Below are 23,352 nucleotides of genomic sequence, written 5' to 3'. Positions count from 1 at the left end.
GGTTAAGTAACTCAAAACACCAGATTTTTGCAGGCTGTCTGGTTTGCAGATGCCCACTCAAGGGAAACTATCTCCTCCCCTTTAAAGGCAGACACGCAAGACTTGCTTTACAAGTGAGGAAATGCAAGGACTTTTATTCTGCTCCTTCTTTGATGTGTGCTGATGGTGAGGTTTGGAGGAGTCACTGTATATGGTTACCCTGCTTTAATATATTTAAATAAGAAAATTATGATTGTGCTATTACTGATAAATAATTCTGACACTATTAATGATTTAAATAGCATTCTTCTAATAAACTATAGAATTGTGTATTTTTGCACAGGGTAGGCCAAAAAAATTTAAGTCCTGTATTATCAGTAGGCAAGTATATGGTGCAGTTGTGTATGTGATAATTATTGAATATTTAGTACCTTTGAATCACTAGTTCATATTATTTGGGTAGTAAGTATGATCAATACAGGTCTCTACTTAGGCCTGAATTTAATTGTGACTTCTATACATTCCTACACAGGGGTGAAATGTATCAGACCATGTAATACCTGGCTGCTGTCCAGGTGGTGTTGGTGGGGGCATAGATGTATTTTAAATGTGTACACCCTAATTACGACGACAATAGTAATACTGTTTCCATGTAGGTGGAATATGTACTGAAGTAAGACCAGGCTTTCTACTGTGGTAGACAGCAGAAACACACTTTCTTCCCTTTTGTCAGAGACCCTTAAAATTTAACTTGCAGGAAATGCAGCATGGGCAATGGCCACCTCCAAACCTGATATTCTCCTGATTCTTCTGCAGAAACTGATGGACGAAGGAAATACACTGTATAAAGTAGGTAGATTTTTATTTTTTTCTGACAGCAGAACACTGGACTTCTGCCTGAAGGTAGACTGAATGCCTTTATGCCTCCTTTTCAACTATATAATCTGGTATATTACTATTCTGTTCAAAATGAAACAAGATCATACGTGATTATTTTCTGGTACTAGTAGTACATATTAGGGCAAATGTTACCCACATCACATACCATTAAGCATTTGAGTTCAGAAAGAAACACAAATTCTGGTTAACATGCAGGTTCTCTCGCTGTGCTTGTCTGACAGTATAGTTCATACTGTGTATATTTATTAAAAAACCTGTCTCTGTGTTTTCTACTTGAAGAGCACCTCTTGGTAGATGTCAACTATAAATACGCTTTTTTGCAACAGTATTGAAATATTAAAAGTTTGTGAAAAACCTCGTTCCCTAAAATTTGCAGAGGGGCAAGATGAAGGAAGCAGCACAGCGCTATCAGTATGCATTGAGGAAGTTCCCAAGGGAAGGGTTTGGTGAGGAAACGAAAGCCTTCACTGAGCTGAGAGTTTCGTTATACCTGAACTTGTCACGATGTCGCCGCAAAACAAATGTAAGCTCTTGCTATTAGTCTGCTGCCTCTCTGGCATTGGGAATCTGAGACTTACATCCTACTCCATTGTGGGGTTGTACGTGGACATCTATCTGTGCTATTTTAGAATCCTTTTCACTATATCCTGATTTTGGGCTTTATTATGTCAATCAATGGGTGGCTTATAAGATGAGGGCATGTTGCTGTGGGGGATCTATTACAGCTGGTCTCACATCATGCAGTTATTTTGGAATGATGAACTGCTGGACCTCTGTGGTACTTTTAAAAGACTGAATGGAAAACACCGCCACCACCCTTTGTTATCACGCAGCACAAGCAGGTGCCATGGTTGTGCTCGTGTGCTTTGAGAAAATACCTGCTCTTGCTGACTGGGGCAGGAGCCTCTGCCACGTGTGCTGGCTATCCTCCTGGAGCCAGAGCACGACCCCAGAGCTTGCAGCTTGCTTTGACTGTCGCTGTGTAACGAGCATGTTTGATTCCATTATCAGGATTTTGGTATGGCTGAAGAGTTTGCTACCAAAGCCTTGGATCTGAAACCTAAGTGTTACGAAGCCTATTACGCCAGAGCACGAGCCAAGAGGAACAGCAGGTACTGTTTGATTCTGTGCATCTGTCTGAACAGATTTTTTTTTTTTTTAAACTTAGCATTTTTAATAACTTGTTCTTTTCTGCTAGTTATATTTCAAATTTGCAAATAAAATATTATTTTTAGTGCACGTTGCATCTGTACTAGGTCTCTGTATCAGATAAAGCCAACCACATTCAAATAGCAATATTGAATACTCTGTAAGTACTTACAAGGCAGTCCAGAAAGTAACAAATTGACTTGAAGAGGGATTATTTTAACAGTGAGTGGGTCTGCTTCTCCACCTGACACAGCAGAATGTGGCCAGCAGTGTGCCACCCAACTCCAGCATTTCATTATTTATTGCCAAGTTTACAATTTTTTACCCACTGCTATGATAGACAGAATATGATGAATCATTAGCAGTTGAAGATAAAAAACAAGGGGAGAGAGGAGGTCTCTCGTTAGGTTGGAAAAATAACAAACTATAGTGGTGTAGCTGAAGTACAGGAAGAGGTGCCTTTTTGATTCACCATGTTTTTTCTAAACGTGTCAATAAATGGTCACAAAGCAGAGTTCAGCAGGTTCCCTACTCTGGAGGTAACTGTGAAGAGCTTCTGAGACAAAGTGTCAGTTCCTGGTGTTCCCAGCAGAGAGAGTTCTCCTGCCTGCCTTCATGGGGTGTCACGATAGTGGAGAGAAGGGCTCAGCGTTGGGTCTGTACTTCCACCCTAGTTATGAACTTCCTGAGGTAGAGAACTTCTAGTTCTTATTTGTCACCACCTGCAGCAGGAAACAACTAATCAGGATATTTCACTGCAAGGGTGGAGCTGGACTGGGACAAACCTGGCTGGGACTCGGATTTGCCCCAGTTTTCACTGTTTACTTATTTCTTCCTGAACAGAAAACTACTTGCTGCTCTCGCTGATCTACGGGAAGCCACTCAGCTGTGTCCCAGCAATCAGGAGATAAAACGTCTCCTGGCTCGGGTGGAAGAGGAATGCAAACAGTTCCAGAGAACACAGCAACAGAAGCATCACTCTCCACAGCTACTTGAGCAAGCCAATAACTCTGATAATGAGGAGGAGGGCATTGTACCAGGTGTGAATGATAATTTTAATCTTCAAGACAGGGACGATGAGCTGCCACACCCCAATGAATCTGTTTCCCCTCCACAAAGGCTGCAGTGTTCCTCAGCTGCTTCATTATTTAGCAGGACCCTTCAAGAAGACGTTCAGAAAGCTCAGTCTGTGTCCCCTCAAAGCAGAACAAGCAGTAAGTACCTGAGAGAGCCAGGCTTGATCATGCAGCCAACAAAGCAGGCACAGATTGTAAAAACTAATCAGCATTTGAGCTCCATCCAGCCTGGATCGAAACCAGGAAGCAGTCAATGTAGCACCAAGACACAATCGTCTTTGCAGCGTCTTCCCCACAGTCCCTTACCCATCCGGCAATCTAGAAGTCAACATGCGGATGGGACAAGCACGTCGTCATCTGGAAGCATTTCCACAGATCCCACTGCTGAACTGTACAATGAGAAGTTTGTGTCGGGCCAGCATTTGCATCCACAGCATCATGAGACTCTCTCTTCTCGTTCTTTTGCCAGTAAATCTAAACCTGCTGACACATCAACAGCCTCTGCTCCAATGCATTTCAGTGACTCAAGGCAGCAAAGCCCTGTACCCAGTGGTGGCTCTTCTCCATCCAGTAGTGTGATTCTTGCCAGCTCAACAAGCAGTTTCACTTCAGCCAGCAGTTTTTCAGGGAGTGTTAAGGGGCTGGGCCCAGATGTTCGACTCAAGGAGACTAACATCAGTCAAGCTCAGGGTACTGAGCACCGACCTCGCAATACCCCATTTATGGGAATCATGGACAAGACTGCAAGGTTTCAGCAGCAAAACACACAATCTAGTCGCACTTGGCACTCTCAGGCATCCGATGGATTATCCACATACATTGCTTCTGCAGGCATTCAGCCCTCAAACTTCGAGCAGTTCTCAGTTAAACACTACTCAACTAAAGCATCCTCTGCAAGTGCTGCCCTGGGAGACGGCAGCCAGAGCAGCATGCAAGTGAAAGAACGTGAGGAGCTCACATGCCAAATCCCTCCCCACTGTACAGACAGCAGATCATCCAGCCAAGGTTCTCATCTACATCCTGATGCTGTAGCCAAACTGCCATCCCACAGCACTCAGGATGGCCACCTCAGTCACGTCACCAAGGCAAAACCAAAGCGATCATTCATTGAATCAAATGTATAAATACTATTCTGTACATTGACAGGGTAGACCTGGGTCACAACATCACAGGGTCTGACTGCTCTACAAAACACTGACTGGCTGGGCCCCAGGGAGCAGTCTTTAATGGGATACAACCACTTCCAACTGTTCCTACCATCACAGGGCAGTGACAGTAACTGGAATAACGTATTTGTGTAGAAAGACTCAGTTAGGGGTTGTCCTAGGAGCTTGAGCAGAGAAATCCTTTCCATTACCTTTTACCATTAAATAAGCATTTCCTTTCACATAGGGCTTCAGTCTTGGCTTTTGGTTCTGTTGCATCTCACACACAGTACTCGTGCCTCTCAAATGCTTATGTCTCACAGCAGTGCTGAGGGAGATAATCTGCTGCAGAATACCGAGATCTGTACATGCATGCTTTTTTTTTTTAAATCAAAGTATTTTATCACTTTTCTAGCGGGATCTAATTTGGGTTGCATGTTGTACATTTAGGAAGCATAAATAATTTGTGTATGAGTAAACTATAAGCAGCCACGCTTTGACATGTAAATATAACTATTTTTACTAACTAGAAGAAATCAAATAAAGTGAGTGACATTTGCATGTGTATTGAGAGGCTTTGACCATATTGGTTATTGCACTGAAGAACACAATATTATGGCCTATTAACAATAATCGCACTTTATATAGGGTATCTAATCACCTTTGGGTGCTATCTTAAAGCAAAATGATTTATTGTTTATTTGTGAAAAGGTACAACAACTAAATGCTTAGTAAATGTTTTTATGGGAAACCCAAGAAAGGGATGGAGTGAACGTGAAGGTGTGAAGAAAGTGTATGTGCAGTTGCATGACAGGATGAAGTTGAGAAGGGCTTTTTTTGAGGAAATAAGGTTTTTTAATTGGCAAGAACATTCTGAAAATGAACGGCTGCAGTGACATTCCTATGAGTGCAATTCAGTTGGAGTGCTCAGCTTTATACTCTTCCCATCATGCTTGATTACAGTGTTCTGTGTACATTGTAAACAGCTGTACCCAGCTCTACAAATCTTTTTGGAGTTTGCATCATTACACTTTAGCTTATTTATTGTTTACTGTTTCTTTGATATTTTGTACAAGTCCTATATTAGTCTTGTCCTGTAGTTCTATTTTTGCACAGCTACTGTACTCTTTCCATACAAAATAAAGATTATTAATATACCTGTGGGATGAGATGCAGTTCCTGACAGTTACAGGAGAAACACTCTCCCAGCTTTTCCAACTACATGTCCACTAATGGGGAACAGAGAAAGATACATTTTGGTTTGTTAGAGTAGAAAAAGAAATACAGATCCTATACTTCGCTATTTCTTACCTTCTGAAAGACTGACTTGGCAAGGTGAAGACTCAAAAACTCATAAATGTAGTAAAAATTTTAAGAAAACTTTATTTGAAAAACTGAGTTTGAGTACTTCATTCTTTAACAGAAGTACCACAAAGTAGAACTACCAGGAACTTAAAAAAGTTTTCCTAGGAGTTTTGTGAAGGTTGAACCAGCCACAGATCAAAACAGAAACACAACTTTTTCTTTCCATTTGTTTCTGATACAATTAATTCCTTTAGCTGCATGAAATTTCAATTCATTTTAAGAAACAATTTCAAAATTCAGTGGTTTAACTACTTCTGCTGAGTCTCTAGCCAGCGACTAATGGCCATTTTTAGTGTCCTGTTTGGTGTGAGCATAAGAGAGTGGAGAGGAAGGTTCGTCATGGGACTAGATCGTCTATTGCTGATCCAGTTTTCCATTGCTTCCCTTTCATAGGAATAGCCATCTGCAAAGAAACCAACAACAAAAGCTCGTATTACAGAGGCTGTGGCACTGTGCAGATGTTAGCTTTTTAAATGTAAAAGGGAAGAAAGGAAATATGTCCAAACAGGAAAATTGAGATCTAGAGTAAGTACATTGTATGTGAAATCTTTACTGTGGGTATAAACAGTTCAGGCTAGTTTCATGTATCTATCGCTGCCTGCAAAGTACCAAAATATATTATGCACATGTTAAATAAGACTTTTTTTTCAGTTTGAATGATCCATAATGTGAAGTAAAAGCTCATTACCATCAATTGCCAAACACAGCTAAAGTTGCCTGCTGCTCTGCTGAACAGGGGGCTTGCCCACCTGGCTGAGCCAGTGCTGAGCTGCGCCTCTACAGAGCCCTCACAACCTGGCCAGGTTCAGGACTTTGGCTCTGAAGGGTTGGTAGCTGAACAAGCTGTTCCTCAAAGAACAGAAATCAGGCCCCAGCTAAGTGTCAGCTGGCACAGTCACCCAGGAGTATCTCTGGTGGAATATAAACCTGTGCCCTATGCCCCTCCTCTAATGCAGGGCTATACTCTGTCTCCTTACTCTTTATTGAATAAATCCATCACTCCAGCAGTTAGCAAATGTCTTTATATTTTGACCATTTTAATTCTCAGAAGTCTGCCCTAATACCTCAGACCTGGATGAAGTCAGTCACTATTTACAGAGCAACACAAATAATACACTGATCTTCTGATGCTTGTATGCTCCTCCTTCCCTGTCCCCGCCAAGAATAGAGCTACAAAACACTAGTTCTTCATAAAATGTTTTCACTACATAATATCTTACACTCCTGGCATATTACAGTTCTAAGGGTTTGGTGAATTTAAAGGAGTCTCATTCTGTACAAACTTTTAAGTAAGTGCCCTAGAGATAGTGTGCTATGCATAGTAACAAGCCTGGGGTTTTGGTGGGCGGGGTGGGGAAATTGGGTGGGTTGGTTGGTTGGTTTGCTTGCTTTTTGTCCCACTGAATGCAAAATTTCATTTTGCACTTACTGAGCCAACACTGTAATTAGGCTTGTAATTATATTGACAAGGCACATAAAGGGAGGCACATTAAAAAAAGGAAAAAGTTGCTTGATACGGTATTTCTCTCTGTATCAGAGCTGTAATTAGCAAACTAAACATTTACCATAATTCTGGTTTGTTGCAACAGCTATTTAAAGTAGTTTATCTTTCTAAGCCTGATGATAAGATAGGTGTGGGAACACAAAAAGAGGCCTATCTTTACCCTCAAGTAATTAGTTTTAATCCATGTCATGTAAAGACATACCTGTGGCAATGACAGGATCGTTCATAAGCTCTCTTGTTATAGGACATAGGAACTCATCAGGAACAGGAACAGAAACCGAGATCATTGTCATCCTCAGTTCTTCAATTTTCTGGAGAACTTTACTGCGCTGGCCTAGAGACTCTGAAAAATTATTTGTACATGAAGTGAGCAGCACAGACAGGTAAGACAAAGAGGTCAGGTCTTGGAATAGTCAGCAGCTGTGTCACAGGAGACACTGCTCCATCTCACCACTCCCCTAAACCAAAAGCCTGCAGCCAGGCCCGGCCCCCACTCCAGTCAGCTCTGCCATAGGCTGTCTGTGCAACAGAACTTGGAGGAGTAATGAAAGCACCCAGTAAAACCAGTGCAAGTGCAGCAGAGCCATGGCAGAGCAGTGGTCTGACGCACAGTGCAAGTGCAACGCTGCCCTGCAGCCACACCCTGGCACGGGACACTGCAGATCTGGCCCTTGGGATGGGACAAAGCAGTACCAGTGGGAAGGTACGGCTGTGCACAAGTGCTGCCAGCACCTCCAAAGAGACTGGATTTCCCTTCAGCCCCTTCACTTCAGCGTTTGATACACCTGGCAATGTCCACCTCTGTTACACTACACCTGCTGTACAGTACTGCTGTCTAGGGCTTACAAAGGCACAACTGAAAGACACCTGAGCCTGTGTTTTTTAAAAGAACACTGATGTTCTCCAAACTGCAGAGACTGTACTTGTAGAGTTCTTTAGCAAGATCTTAGGTCACATTCTTAGAGCAAAGGAAACAGGTTATCAAGGGGAGAAAGGACATGCTCATTCAAGCATTTGTAGACTCCTAAAATTTAGTTGAACGGGAATTTGAGTAACACTGAAAATCTTGTTCATTTTAGGCAGACAGTATTTTCCTACTTTGTAAATGCTTGAGCTATGGCATATAGAGAGCAATTTTTCAAGTCAGATACATGAGGCCATAATTTCTATACCTTTGTTGATTTCTTTCCCCAGAGAACTCTCTTTGTAGCATGTCATTGGTCACACTACATTCAATTCCCACAGAACTTTCTAGTCAGCATTATCTGATTAGCCTCAGCTGGCAATTGCTGCAACAAAGTTTTAGGCTATTTCAATGCTAAGGAAATGTTTGCATAAACTGAGGAAGCCAAGTGTCTTTCATGGATAACAATTCCTGACAAATTCCCAGCATCTCTGTTATTTCTAGACTTCAACAAAGCCAGCTGGTACACAGAGATAACATGATCCAATATAGACCAATTCCACACACACACAAAACAAAAAAGGGAGCAGTCTTTCTACAATGAATATCCAACTGTACTTTTTAAAAGGCTTCTTACTTCATTCAGCCTTTTCTTATACTTGTCCTCACTTTGACAAACGTATTAGCACCTAATTTACACCTAAATCTGGCCATCAAAATTAATAGAGAACTTGTATTTTGAAAGCTTCAGTGCAGTTCACTATCCCTAAATTTCTTATTTCATAATAACCACTGCGGAACCATTACTAATATGGTGCTTCCTTGTGATTTCTTCTAAAATGTAATCAGTTTTGCAATAAAACAACAGGACAATGTATGAACTTGATGTATTAGAAAGCTTTTCTTGATCCTTACCAAAAGTCATCATCAAATGCACACTTCAGAATTTAACTGTTCAAGGCTGGTGAACACAAGCTATTCTAAATGTGGCACTTTGCAGGCTGACAGGAAAAACTATAGACCACCCGATTTACCAAAGTGAGAAACATGAATTGTAGAGAAAAACTGAAATTCCTTTTCCACAGCTTAATAATACAAGAAAGGAAAATAGAAACAAAATCAGGTAAGACTATTCAACAGCATCATTAGTAGAAGTGCACTGTATGTCTCCAGGGATGAGAGAAAACACACACACACACACACACACACAAAACACAAAAAAAGGAATACTGCGGACAATGTAACACTAGGGGATTTTTAACAGCCCTGGAAATGAAATTAAAAAGGCATTTCAGGGGGAAAAAAACCCCATGTATGGAATTCCTAACCTGCTTTCATTCCAACGTTTCAAAGTGCTCTAGAGATTAAAAACTAGTTGGATTTCAGTACTCTTACCAATTTTTAATTCATTAGCAAGACTTTCCTTAGTAAGATTCAGTAGTTCCTTGCCGTCAATATTATTCATTTTGAAAAGGCCAACGAAGTCTGCTAAATCCTGTGCACAGAGCCAGGCTGAAACATCATCCTCTGACCAGTCCTCAACAGCCACCTTTGATTCATTTTCTATAGTATCTCCTTTGGAAATGGAAAAGAGTTAAAAAACAAAACAAACAAAAAACCAAATTAAAACCAAACAAACAACACCTTCCCCCGCCCCCCCCAAAAAAACCACCTCACCACAACCGCCAAAAAACAACCAATAATGAAATTCTCAGTTCAAAGAAACAATGTCATTAATGGACCCTATTTTTAAGTGTTCTCAGTGCTATACATTCTTCATCTAATGAAAGAAATGTTAGACATTATTTTGGGAGGGAGGGCATTAATTTGGGTTTGCCTTTTACCTTCCAATTTTCAAAGTTTAGAGGAATTTAATCTCTTAGATGCCTATATTTCTGTCAAATTTGAATTGAACAACCAACCAGAGAAGTGTTAGCAGACACCGGAATCAACTCGTACCTCCTTAGAAGGCACACTGAAGTCCGAACCTCCTGTTGTGCTGTGAACAAAGACATGTTCCTTTGTTCCACAAATTTTAGGTGCTTATGCAATTTCTACCATTAGTTATCCTATACTAATGGTACTAACGTCATTTGTACAATTAGTTTTTCACCTGTAACAACTGGTAAGGTGCATTTCTAATTGACAATTACGCTTGCAATTAGCGGATTTTCAACTTGTCACAAATTATAGGTGTTGAAGAAGTCTTTCAGCACTCTGACAATCTCTTAAATACTGTCCAGAGCAATTGCAAATATCAGAAAAACAGATACAGCAAATTAATAAAATTAAGATACATCTAGGATATTTTTCTTTACAAAATAACAAAAAGAGAATACCTCTTTTGGGCATTGATCAGGTCAATTAGAAGATAAAAAACATGCACACAATCCTGAGGTTACACATCAAGTGCAGATCAGAATGTGGGATTTTTGCATCTTCAAACGGTATTTTGAATTTAAACAACAGACTACAAATACTTCACACACTGACCTGCGCAGGGTTGCATAAAGTCAAGCTGCCATATGTGCACAGTTTTATCCATTGAACCTGTGGCAAGTAAGGGACTATGTGGTGCAAAAGCACAAGTTGTAACATATCTACAAATAAAAAAACAGTGTGAAAATTTGAGAAAAGGATTTAATTTATTTTATTTATGAAACAGAATAATCATGCTGATTTCTTACCTGGTATGCTGAGACAAAGTATGAAGGGTATTGCCAGTACTCTGTAAAAGAGATTTTTGTGATTCTAAATCTTAAAGAATAAAAAAAAGTTTCTTCACTTCTATGCTTCCTTTCAAAATAAGGAATATTGCTTCTTGAAAGGTGACAGAAGTTACCTTCAGAAAAGTTACACAACCCTGACAAAGCTGATCAGCACCAGAGTCAGAAATGCAACCTGAATTTCCTGCTTGAACCCCCTGTTCAATTCCCTGGAGCACTGCTACCCTGCACAATCAGCCAGCATGGAACATGAAGGGAGAGCAGTGCCAAAAACACTAACTGAATTAAATCCATATTGGCTGGTTGGTTGTGTAGATAAAGACATTTCTTCCACGAATCTTGTATTAGAGATGACCAAAAGGGTCAATGTGAGGGTCAACCCACAATCATTCAACTGGACCAATAATTAACCACACCTATTCGGCCTATTCTCCTATTTGACTACTAAATACCACTAAAAAACCAAGTTCCTGAATTTTGGCAGTTTCAACTTACTATTGAAAGATCTTCTCTCCAATGAAAAATACCATTTTTTTTGACAGGTACAGACAGGTTGGAAGAATGATGAGCAAAGTTATTCTGAATCACTAATTGATCAATCAGTACTCCAGTATTTTCAACTGTCCAACATGATCAAAATGCCCTAATACTGGTTGAAATCTCTCTCCCTCGCACAAAGGTTTATTGTCACCACTTTTCCCCAGACAATCACAGGATGGTTGAGGACCTCTGGAGATCATCTAGCCCAACCCCCCTGCTAAAGCAGCATCACCTAGAGCAGGTGTCCAGGCAGGTTTTGAGTATCTCCAAAGGAGAATCTTACAACTAGAAAAGTTATTGTCCCATTTGATAAAAACCTAAGGCCACAAAAGCTGATGAACAGTATTAAGAAATACTTAGGCTGTGGTTTCCTTCATCTTTCAATGTTCTGAGGCTCCAAAACTCTAGAGGACTTCTACCTGTCTAAACTTCAAATTACTAAAATAACTGGGCCAAAAACTGTGCAGGTATCATATTAGTGATTTTGGTGAAAAACTTTAATGCAAATTTAAAAATTGTATCAATACAATAGGTATGTGCAGAGCAAGCTGAAGAAGCTTAAAACTTGTTCATCCTTCATTTTCAGCAAAATTATTACTTTTAATACTATAACGTACTAAAGATATATACCACTTAGAGGTGACTCACAAAGGATGTAACAACATTATTACAGAAAATGCTTCAACAATATGTTTTAAAGACATTGTATTACTATAAAAAATTTCTTGAATTCTTTATTATGCTTCTATTTTATGTGCACTTTACATATAACTACAGAATTTCTATGATCACCATTCCTGATTTTATGGTACAGTCCTTCTTGCTTTGGAAGCTAAGCTAAAGTTAGGATAACAAAAAAATCCTTCCGCTTCAATATGAAACTCGTAATACTTTTAAGTATGGAATTAATTGAGCAATACCCTACTGCAGAGAAATCAACTGACAAATCCTCACCATGTAAATAAAAAGTGAGAAAGACTGATCAGCTCTCAGGAGATATTTTTCCTTAGACTCCTTCCCCTCCAACCCCCAAATGCACGTAAATATTCTGGCTTAATATCATTTGTATTCTTTAATATTTTTTCATTTATAAGACCCTGCAGAAGCAGTGCTGATATTTAAAGACAATAACCCAAGATATGGTCTTGTATTATGCTATACTTACAGTTTCATAGATTATGACACACTTGTCCACAGACCTTAAAAAAACCACATTGACATTAAAATGATGCAGAGAGGGAAAAGGAAACTGTTTCATTAAGCTTTTCCACAACCCGAGATTTCAAACTCAATCACCTACTAGATACAGACTGATTGTAAAGACACTTCAACAGCTCTAGAGGTCACAGAACTATTCCTTAATTACTGGTATTAAATATTTAGAAATCTTTTGCAATTTCTGTTTTAAAATACTGAAGTGTGAACCTGGACAGACAGACATTTCAACAAGGTGTTGCTTACCCTGAGACTATCATCTGTCCATCACAGGAAAATGCACAAGCCAGAACTGGGGCAGTGTGTCCATTCAGTGTGCATTTATATTTTAACTCAACACCTAAAAATACAAAAAGTAAATCGTTACATATGGCCATATTTGACAAGGTATAACACGAGCTGCTTTAAGAAGCCCAAAGCTCCACCAAGATGTGACTCTGTGACATACTGTTTACAAAAAACGGGATAAAAAGACCGTGGAGACAACTTCCCTTTTAGTATCTCCAACTGTCTCACTTTGTAGTCCTAGCACGTCTCACAAGATTTTAGATAATTAAATGTGTATCTGTACATACAGTATTAATCCTTACATACTTTTATATAAAAAAGGTTACAGGAAGTACCCACTGAAGATATTTTTGGCAATTTACCTAGTCTCTACATTGCAGTTTTTGCAGGAGCCAACACTGGTTTCTCCAGCTCTTATTCAAGGCCCAGGATATATTGAAATATGAAAGCAAATCTCTCCCTGGCCAGGCAGATTAAGAGGTTTCAACCTATCAACCTGTTGAAAGGCCACAGTATAATTTTTTTTTAATCTTTGCTTTCACTACTTGTTGATAAATAGAACGCTGAATAAAATCTACATGGCACAGCATCACAAGTGCTGAATGCCTTAGCTGTTCTCCAGCTAATAATTAAAAGAAAACTTTCAACTTGTGGTTAGTTTGACTGTGAATCCAGCAGTATAAATTTGATTTTCAATTTAAATTGTCACTGAAGACCTAAGACATTGGTATATTCAAAAAACATTTCTATACAAACCTAAGAAATCTGCAAACAAAATAAGCCAGAGTTTGATCTGATTATCTTGTCCACAAGAAGCCATCTGGAAGTATTTGAATCCATTTTCACTATCTGATAAAATTAAAATACATAAATGGGAGTCAGAAACACTGAAAATAACAGCAGGTCAGTAAACCATATCAGCATAAAAATCATTGCAGAAGTTCTAAAACCGTTTGGACTTAAGAAATAGGTATCATTATACTCTTTCCTGAGTAAGTAGATAAAGACCAGAGCTGTGCTCATATTTTAAGTTTTCTTGATGGTAAATGCTTCATTCCTCTGACTACACCGCTAGAGTCTTTTAACCTAAATTATATGGTTATATCCATTTTTTCTACAGTTCAGTACTTCTCAAAATTAACCACATATGCATGTACAAAATTTGAGAGTATCTGACAGGGAATTTTCATACTTTTACATGTTCAACTTTTCATTTTTATAAATTGACATTTCATGACTGCAGTCCAGCCAAACACTCAGTAAATACTGCATTAAATATTAAATACAACAATAATAGTTCAATAGCTTTCCCCTCTTGATTCAGTGGCTATGAACATTTCTGAATTATCATGTTCCATGAGTGGACTGTTAGATGCGTAAGAAAGTGGTTGGATGATTGCAACCTGAAGGTAGTGGTCAATGGCTCAGAGTGCCAATGGAGCAGTGGCTCCCTCAGGGCTCTATACTGGGACCAGTGCTATTTAGTATCTTCATTAATGACACAGAAGGGAGCAAGTGCACCCTCAGCAAATGTGCAGGTGACACACCAGAAGGACAAGGACCTGGGAGAACCCCAGAGGGGCCTGGACAAGCTCAAGCGCTGGCCCATGGGAACCTCAAGTGCTGGTGCAGCACGTGGATTGGGGCAACGCTCACTAACAATCCGGGCTGGGGGATGAACAGGTGGAGAGCAGCCCTGCCAAAAAGGACTTGGGGGGTGTTAGTGAGTGAGAGGCTGTGAACACTGCACCCCTTGCCAGGTTCAATTCCAGCTTCACCTTGGCCTTCCTCACCCCCTCCCTACACAATCATAATTCATGTCTATACTTTTACCAGGTGACATGTCCTTGTTCCCACTTCCCGTGCATTTGCTTCTTGCCTTTTAGCATGACCAGCAGTTCCTGACTCAGCCATGCCAATCTCTTGCCTTCCTTGCCCAGTTTCTTGCTCCTGGGGATCACTGACTCTTGCGCTCAGTAGAAGACATCCCTAAAGATCTCCCTTGTCCCCGAGGGCAGACTCCCAGGGGATCCCACTGACAACTTCCCTGAAGATCTGGAAGTCTGCCTTCCTAAATTTCAGGAGCCTGACTTTATTCCTTACCTGACCTATATTCCTTAAGATGGCAAACTCTTCCAAGCTCCACCACAACTGCTCTAGATCTCATGAGCTCCTAGGCAACTGTGACTGAATCCACTTCAAAGGCAGAAGAACCACCTGTTACAGCCTGAAGCGCAAAGAACCTATCAGACGCTCTGGATCAAAACTTGCTCTGAATTAAGCAGGTAAAGAGAGTCTCAATTTAAAACTATCTCTAATTTTACTGGATAAGCACTACTTGTATGCATTTCATGATGTGTTAAATCTGCCAAAAATCCCAGAAGGTTCAACCATTGATGATTAAACAGAAACACACGAAAGGAAATACGCTGACATTCAATAATATATGGATTAAAAAAAAAAATCAAGAATGATCATAAATCAGCTGAAACAAATCTCCAGTGTAGGAAATACCTGCTTCATTGCCCGTTTCACTTTATCTTGGCAGAAGGCTGAAGGGTTGGTAATGTAATTTTTAAACCAAGAGAATAATCTCAATATGAAATGGAGTGGTGGAAATTACACTCTGATCTGTTTCAGCTGCAACATGCTTTTTTGCCCTCAGATGCAACTCTTGGTTCACGATGGAGTTATTTGTGTAGTATTTTCACCAAGAAAGGTCCTACACCTTTCAGTGGACACACATTTGTTTGATTTGGTACTGTCAATCACTAATTCTCTGTTCTGAAGTGTATGCTCACATCCTAATTCCTCAGCTTCCTCCTGCTTCTGTCCTGCTTTCTTCCCAACTGCTTCTCCTGTTTTCTTCCTACTCTGCACCACCTCCTTAGACAATGTGGTACACAGACAGCAGTACTTACTGCTGGGTTCAGCACTTGAAGATCCAAGTGGCTGCTCAGCTATAACTTTTGGGGCCTTTGAAAGGGCAGCTTGTGTATTCTGAAAACAAGAGCCTAAATATCTTGATGAAGATCACTCTGTCTCAACAGTAGATCTGGAAAGCATGAAAGTATACACACAAGGTTGTTAAGTTGCTGCATTACTTCCTAAAGCTGATAATGAGGCTTCTGCCCAATTTCCTAACCTTCATTAGAAACAAATGACTGTGTGGTCAAATGCTAAAACAGCTCTAAGATTTCTGAACATCTTCGTGGAATGTAGGAGATTCTGGGCTCATTACTCTCCCAAATTCCTCTAAGTGAGAAAGTCAGGTGCAGGAAAACAGTGTAGCTATTAATATTCCACAGCTCAAGCATTTAGCTGATTAGGTTTACAGCTCTCTGCATTGTTTTAATACAGCCCTGTTCCTTGGGAACCAAAGTGTGAAAGAGTCAAGGGTGAATGGTAATCTAGCACTGCATCTTCTAAAATCCTTGTCTGCCACGGGGTAATTAGCTACTCAAAGTTATCATCTTGTTTGTTGACCTAGTACATTCCTTGCCACCAACCTGACCACAACCTTTACTTAAGAATATTCAGAATATTCTAAAACATCAGCTCTTCACAAGGTCATTTGTATCTTGAGCACCAATGGCAAAAAGAATATGAAAACAAGAGCTAGGGAGAAATCAAGTATCTCTTTTTTTATATGTTCCTCCCCTGAAGAGTTGAGTAACTAACCAGATACTGGATGTGAAGAAATATCACAGCAGGTAACACCAAGATCATGTGCTTTTTCATTATACAGGCATCTCATTTTATCATCCCAAATGGTTAAATCACCACTTGTTGATCCAGTGACAAAGAAATTTCCATTGGGAGAAAACGCACAAGCCACCAAAGAACCACCTTTAACGTTCCCAGATCTGAAAAGCAAGAGTACACAGGATTTGAATTTAGAGTAGGTAAAGTTCTACAGAAGTGACGTCTCAAATGCAGTCTGATGCAATAAGCCAAACTCAGTGCTAAGTTTTGCACTTTGGAACTAGCTAAGAGAGGAAAGAGAAACTCAAACCAACTATGAAAAGAGAGCAAAATAAGCTCTGCAGCAGGGACCAGACCTGCTCTTTGACTGCAGGAGGAAAAACATGAGATGGCAGCCCAAGGCAATAATTTTAACTGAATGATAAAATAATTTTCGAACTAAAGACAATTTGCATGGATTTAACATTTATAAGGCACAATGCACTGTTAAAATTTTATGGCAGGATACAGTTTAAAAGTCAAGGATAAATACACAACTACCATTAACACAGATTTACATGTACACAAACAAGGGGAAAAAAGACTGACAATTCTTCTCTTCTGTTTTTAGAGACAAAAGAGAACACGTACTAACCCATATGATAAGCTGTAGCTGAGTAGAATACTTTGTGATTTATGATGTGGGGTTAATTTTGAATAACTTGTAAACAAGAAAAAGCAATGCAGAAGAGAAATTCTGTATCTTAACTATGCCAGCCAAAGTACTTTGTAAAACTGATCTTTAAAGAAAATTTCTAGCAGATATGGAAGTGTGGCCAACCCTCAGGAAAGAAGTGGGGTCAGCCTGACATCCTTTACATTATCTGATAACCTATTCAAAAGAGTCTCACTCCTTTTAATGGACACCAGATCCAGCCAAGCATGCATAGCTGAGTCTTTAAGTGCAGGGAGAAAATCACAGCTATAAGAAACAGTCACATGGCAAAAAATGTCAGTCCTATTTATGCTGTCATCGTTTTTTGTAGAACAGCTGCTAATTCTCTTTTACTCATAGAAATTTTATTTACTGCCAGGGGTGTCAAACTTAATGTCACAGAAGACAAGTCAATAAATTTTCCTCAGTGTCACACTGATCAGACTGAGGACCTTCTAAAAAGTATGGTCTCTCTTAATTCTATCACTTAGAATACTATAAAATCCACTACAGTGCTTCCGATTTTTAAATGTACAATCCTTTTTCTTTAGTGCAGCTTTTAAAACTTGCCTTCTTTCACACAAAAAGCTGCAGATTCTGCTCTGGAAACAACAGTAAAATAAATAGCATTGTACATGTTCAGAGCATGGCCAAACACCAGCTTTGCAACTTAACTACTGAAAAGGAGATAGAGAACACTAAGAAATATACACAATTTGCTTTCATGTTGTTCACATCCATCATTGAAATTATTTAAATAGCCATCTTACTTCACTATCTGAACAGTCAATTACAACAGCTGAGCAGATAAGGAGCAAATATTATATATTTTATTGTAAATACCATCCATATATTTAGTAAAGTGAGAAAACAGCGTGGTACAATGTTTTCTTCAGCACCAACACAATCAACTGTTTCAAAAGAAACAGAGGACCACACACTGACATTAGACAGTTAACTAACTTCCTCTGACATAATTTTTAAGTACCTTGATGATTTCTATGTGATATTGATCTCAACTTTTGAAAACAGGACATGTGCATTTTTCTGTCTGCAATTACAAATGACAATAAAAAAATTCATCAGCTGAAAATACATACACACATACATATCCCAAAATAGATAAAAAGTTAAGCTGACTACTACTGGCCTGTTAACACTCTGAAATGAACTTTTAATAGTTGAAGGGGACAGGATGGGAATGTTCAAGTTTTTTCTTATGTCTCTACAATGAAAACACCAAAGCAGAATAATTTCCGCTTGTAACAACAGTATACCTTCTACATAGTCATTATACATTCACCATTCAACTAGAAGAAAATCAGGACGTAGGTCTAAAACATGCATCACTGCATGAATTAATGGCATACAGTTGTAAGAAATAATGTTTTCATATTTCTGGGTTTTTCCCTTCAGCAACAAGCATTCTGAATAAAACAAATATAACCTCTTCACTAGCAATATCTCAAAACAGATAAACCCTCAGACTTCAGAATACTAATGACTGAGTTGTCCTATTTTTCTTAAAGGAGGAAAAAAGAGGTTATCAGTATCTCTTTACTGTCTGAAAACAAAACCACCATTTCAGTGTTTTTTTCTGTATTACAAAAAACATGGTGGCAAAAATCTGTAAGATTCTGTTCATGGACAAATTTCCAGATTTCAAGTAACTACAATCAATCATTTTTAAACCTGTACAGTTCTGACATAAATCACTACTGTGGAAGGCAAAAGGCAAAGAGGCCACATAAGGAGGGACATGCTTGACACGGGACTACCAACATCAAACAACTTTGTCTTTCAGAAATAGCTGCTCCCTCAATCCTGAGCACAACATCAGTTCCTCAAATTCTCAACTACTTTTCTAACTTTACAGAGTAATTTAGTTGTGTAATAGAGCCCTAAAACCTAAATAATGTCTTGCTCAAGTACAGATTACAACAACTGGCCTGAAGAATTCACTGAAAGACAGATATGCGGAGGAGGACTTTGAAGATAGCTCTAAGGTTCATGCCTTTAACTGTTCAACACCAATAAATATGCTCATCTGCTTTGTTGCAAATGTTTCTTGGAAACCTATGTGAAATGTTGACTGTCATGCTTAAGTTATTTAGTTAGCTCCAATTCTTTCTGTTGCTTTATGTCTTAAACTATATAGTTTCAGGACAGGTCCACAGTTTCCAAACTGACTGCTGGATTATTATCAAGCTTCCAGGACCTTCCTAGGCTCCAAACTCCCAGTAATAAAACATTTAATTTATACTACTATGTATAATGCAATATAAAGCACACAGTACAGTCAGGCTCCACTAACTATATTATGTATCACAACCTGCTGACTCACCGTTTAGAAACCAGATGCATGCAGTATGCAATGCATCCTCATCTCATGTTAAATCAGTGAAATGAACTTTTAAAAAACCAGGATTTAGATGCAAAATAACTTTGTAAAAATTAAAGCTTCTTGAGTTCGCGTTGTTTAACTTAAAAAACCAAAAAGCTACTCAGCACTTCTCCCTCTCCTACTGATAAATCTCTTGGTCATCTAAAACCTATCCCGTTTCTTTGCGATATCCATCAGCGGTGTAAGTCCGCATATCTTGTATACAGTACAGCATACTACCTGAACTATAATCACTTCAAAACAGAGTATTTGTCAAAAACTTTTTGGCACTCACCGGTAGAGTTTCAACGACTGCACGTTCCAAAGAACCACGCTGCCGTCCGCCGCCCCTGACAGCAGGTAGGTGGCCTGCGGAGAGAAGCGGCAGACCCTGACGGGGCTGGCCCCGGGCTGCTGCAGCACCGCCAGCCTGCGGCCGTCGCGCGCGTCCCACAGCGCCGTGGTGCCGTCGGTGGAGCACGAGGCCAGCGCGCGGCCCGACGGCGAGAAGCAGCAGCAGTGCACAGCGTACGCGTGGCCCTTCAAAGGCGAGTACGGAAGCTCAGTGAAGTTGCTCAAAGAATAAACACGAATTGTTTTGTCGAGGGAACAAGTAGCCAAGCACGATGATGAGAAGGCGCAGTAGTTGACATCATCACTATGATCGGCTAAAGTGCGAATTAATGTCGCCATTTAAAAAAATAAAAATCTGAAAAAGAGTTTAACAGCTAGACTTAATTTCCTATTTCATAAATGCAACATATTGCAAAATTCTGAAGGAAAAAAAAGAAAGAAAAACTCATTTGCAAAGGTGTATTTTTCACCTAGCATTAAGCACAGAATCGCGAAATCACAGACTAGTTTGCGTTGGAAAGGATGTTAAAGTTCATCCAGTCTCACCCTCTGCCATGGGCAGGGACACCTTCCACTATCCCAGGTTGCTCCAAGCCCCGTCCAACCTGGCCTTGGACACTTCCAGGATGGGGCAGCCACAGCTGCTCTGGGCAACCTGTGCCAGGGCCTCACCACCCGCACAGACAAGAACTTCTTCCGAATCTCTAATCTAAACCTACTCTTGGTTTAAATCCATTCCCGTTTTTATCACTGCATGCCCTTGTAAAAAGTCTCTCTCCAGCCTTCTTGTAGCGTGGCTAGAGCACTTTCCAGTGAAGACCGAGACAAAAAAAAGTCATTAAGTACCTCAGCCTTCTCCATGTCTTGGATAACCAGGTCTACTGCTTCCTTTCAGAGAGGGCCCACATTTTTCCTAATCTTCCTTTTATCACCAACATAACTATGGAAGGTTTTCTTATTGCCCCTGACATCCTGTCTGGATTTAATTCCATCAGGACTTTAGCTTTCCCAACCTAATCCCTGACTGCTCAAACAATCTCTCTGTATTCCTCCCAGGCTATCTGTCCTTGCTTGCATCCTCTTCTGTTTTGTTTGAATTTGTCCAAGAGCTCCCTTGTGCTTATTTTCACAGATAGCAACAGTAGTGATGGCAAAACATCAGAGCAATACCATTTACTTGTGTTGCCAATCCAAGGTTTGACCAGACTGACTAAAACATTTAAGTCAAAATGTGAACATTAATTAGGTGATCAGAATCAGAACCTCTCCAGAAATTGCATTTGTTATTACACAGAACAACAAAAGACAATATGAATTTCACATGCATTTTCCCAGGACTTAAAACTACTGGAACCAGTTTAAATTACATCAGACAAGTAATTTATACTGTTGAGGTCCAGCAAATCCCCGAAGAAGTACATTCCAACCAGTTACTCCCCATGCTGCAGATCACAGACAAGTTTCCTGAGAATAAGGAAGCACCGAGCCAAAATAAAGTGCCTACAACTCTTAAAAGCTGTTTATAATGAAAAAAAACTGTAATACTATTTATATTTAGTTAACTTAAATAACAGTCTGCTATTAGGTAAGTGCTTCATTCTGAATAATAATTTCAATGCTGAGGCATCTGTGAACAAAATCACATATACTCACACTTTTTTTAACATATAAACATGCACACACATGTTTGTATGGATGTGGACATGCAAGTATGTATGAATGTATGCACACGTGCATGTATGTAAGCATACATACAGACACAAAGGTGCATAGGTAAGGGCAAAATACTTGTTCTCTTCAGACAAGTGTATGGCACACCGATTCAGTTAAAGACCAGATCACTGAATACTATCTGTTTTAGTCTCAGGATGCTCTGAAGTAGTAGTAGTTTTACTACTACTCTCTTTAAAACCATTAAGCAGATGAAGTAATATCAGTAACACGTCTTAGCTGTAGAAAGAAAATAAACACATTTTCTTCAACTATGAGAAACTGAAGAGTCAGACAAAGCTTGACATCTGGAAAGATGAGCTGAAAAAGGCACCTTGATCTCACTGTCAGGAGACTTTCAGGAGCTCCCTGCAGGAAAGCAAACCTAAGAACAAGACGTTTCCGTATCAATAAACCAACTGAGGGAGCGAGGAGCAGCGGGAGCATTCATCACCAGAGAGATGTTCACCACCACAGCATCACCTCCTCTGGCAATTACGTATTTTTTTCATAATCCATAAACCAGCAGCACCTGCCCACAGAAAGAGCTACAGCAATTCTCGACGCGGCTGGCAGTCCCTTCCCTATCGCTCTTTCCGCCAGCCTAGCTCCACCCAACCCATCGCGCTGGCGGCGCGGCCGGGACACGCTCGGGAGGTCGGCGGAGTCACCTCGAGCTCCAGTGGCAGGTGGCGGGTGAACAACACTCTGTCCCGGCTGCGCGGGGACCCCGCGGCCACGAGGCGCGGCCACGAGGCGCGGCCACGAGGCGCGGCCACCCGTCCGGCCGCGCCCGCACCTTCCGCGCTCCAACCGCGGCGCTTCCGGCCTCGGTCACCTCCGCACGACCCAGGGAGCTGCGCACGCGCGGTACCCCCCCGGCCTCCCGGCATGGTACAGCCCAGGCCGACCCACACCCCGCTCCGGGCCGCGCCACTGCGCGCCGGCCGCGGGGGAGCCGGCGCTGTCTTACCCGCTATCACCGCCGCCATTGGTCCCGGCCCTGAGGCACCCCGGCCGCGGATCGTGCGACTTTCAGCCCTCCGCGCCCTCAGCTCCGGCCCGCAGCCGCACAACATCCGCCGGCGCTATGGCTGCGTTGGCACGGACCCAGCGTGGGTGCGGGCGGGGCCGGACGCTCCCGGCCACTACCGCGCCCTCATAGCCGCGGCACTACCGGACGCCGCCCGTGTCCGAGCGGGCAGCGGGGCCGCGCTCCGCCGCTGAGATCGACACGGTGATCGTCTCACCCCGGCCCCAGCCCTCCACAGGCGCGGGCCTCGAGCAGAGCGAAGGTGAGTTCCAACAAAAAGAGTGCGCCCTTAGTCTCAGCGTCCGTCAGGAAATGTGCACCGTCGCCCTCTTCCCCCTCATCATACACGCTCAGCAACTCATGCAAAATAAGTGGTTTAGCCAGCACCTATGTGTTTTGAGGAAGACAAAGTCACTTTCTCGGAGTCACTGTGCCCAGGAAGCATTCCCTAAATGACTGGCCTTCTGTGTTTAGTCTGTACCATCTCACGCTCTGTTTTATAGCACGTTATTTGATTGCACACTCTTGATCGACGGCTGAAGCCTGGCCTTTCATTGTTCTGAATCCTAGGTGACAGCCAGTATTAAAAAGAAAGCTTTAGACCTCCTTTTGAAGATACATATTTTGTCCAAGACAACTTTTCAGCTGCTTTTGTATCATCCCATTTTTTTCAAAGAGCTGA

The 23,352-nt window shown here is 40.9% G+C and overlaps 2 protein-coding genes across 9 annotated transcripts in view; one reads left to right on the top strand and one right to left on the bottom strand.

Moving 5' to 3' along the window:
- TANC1 (tetratricopeptide repeat, ankyrin repeat and coiled-coil containing 1) overlaps nucleotides 1-5,406 on the top strand; it is a 65,557-nt gene extending 60,151 nt beyond the window's left edge. Inside the window, 4 exon segments of the mRNA XM_039555373.1 lie at nucleotides 737-828; nucleotides 1,256-1,402; nucleotides 1,891-1,991; nucleotides 2,872-5,406. Coding sequence (XP_039411307.1) covers nucleotides 737-828; nucleotides 1,256-1,402; nucleotides 1,891-1,991; nucleotides 2,872-4,228 — 1,697 coding nt within the window. The 3' untranslated portion in view covers nucleotides 4,229-5,406.
- Nucleotides 825-22,689, bottom strand: WDSUB1 (WD repeat, sterile alpha motif and U-box domain containing 1). Of its 8 annotated transcripts, XM_039555376.1 has the most exons (12): nucleotides 21,972-22,401; nucleotides 19,869-19,942; nucleotides 18,179-18,241; nucleotides 16,473-16,657; nucleotides 13,548-13,640; nucleotides 12,750-12,843; nucleotides 12,454-12,487; nucleotides 10,710-10,750; nucleotides 10,516-10,622; nucleotides 9,418-9,597; nucleotides 7,321-7,461; nucleotides 5,608-6,017 (listed from the first exon to the last, which is right to left on the bottom strand). In XM_039555376.1, the coding sequence occupies exons 4-12, from the start codon at nucleotides 16,546-16,548 to the stop codon at nucleotides 5,863-5,865; spliced, it is 921 nt and encodes a 306-aa protein (XP_039411310.1). In that variant the 5' UTR covers nucleotides 16,549-16,657; nucleotides 18,179-18,241; nucleotides 19,869-19,942; nucleotides 21,972-22,401; the 3' UTR covers nucleotides 5,608-5,862. The 8 variants fall into 8 exon arrangements, with proteins under 8 accessions (XP_019145867.1, XP_039411310.1, XP_039411309.1 ...); XM_019290322.2 differs by lacking the exons at nucleotides 5,608-6,017; nucleotides 18,179-18,241 and adding an exon at nucleotides 825-2,750 and having other exon boundaries at nucleotides 19,869-20,282; XM_039555375.1 differs by lacking the exons at nucleotides 18,179-18,241; nucleotides 21,972-22,401 and adding an exon at nucleotides 22,611-22,689 and having other exon boundaries at nucleotides 19,869-20,282.
- Between the last annotated feature and the right edge of the window lie 663 nt (nucleotides 22,690-23,352).

The sequence above is a fragment of the Corvus cornix genome, chromosome 7, assembly GCF_000738735.6.
Source record: "Corvus cornix cornix isolate S_Up_H32 chromosome 7, ASM73873v5, whole genome shotgun sequence".
NCBI lineage: Eukaryota > Metazoa > Chordata > Aves > Passeriformes > Corvidae > Corvus > Corvus cornix.
Note: the sequence above shows the minus strand (reverse complement) of the source record. Positions and strands in the feature narration are given on the sequence as shown.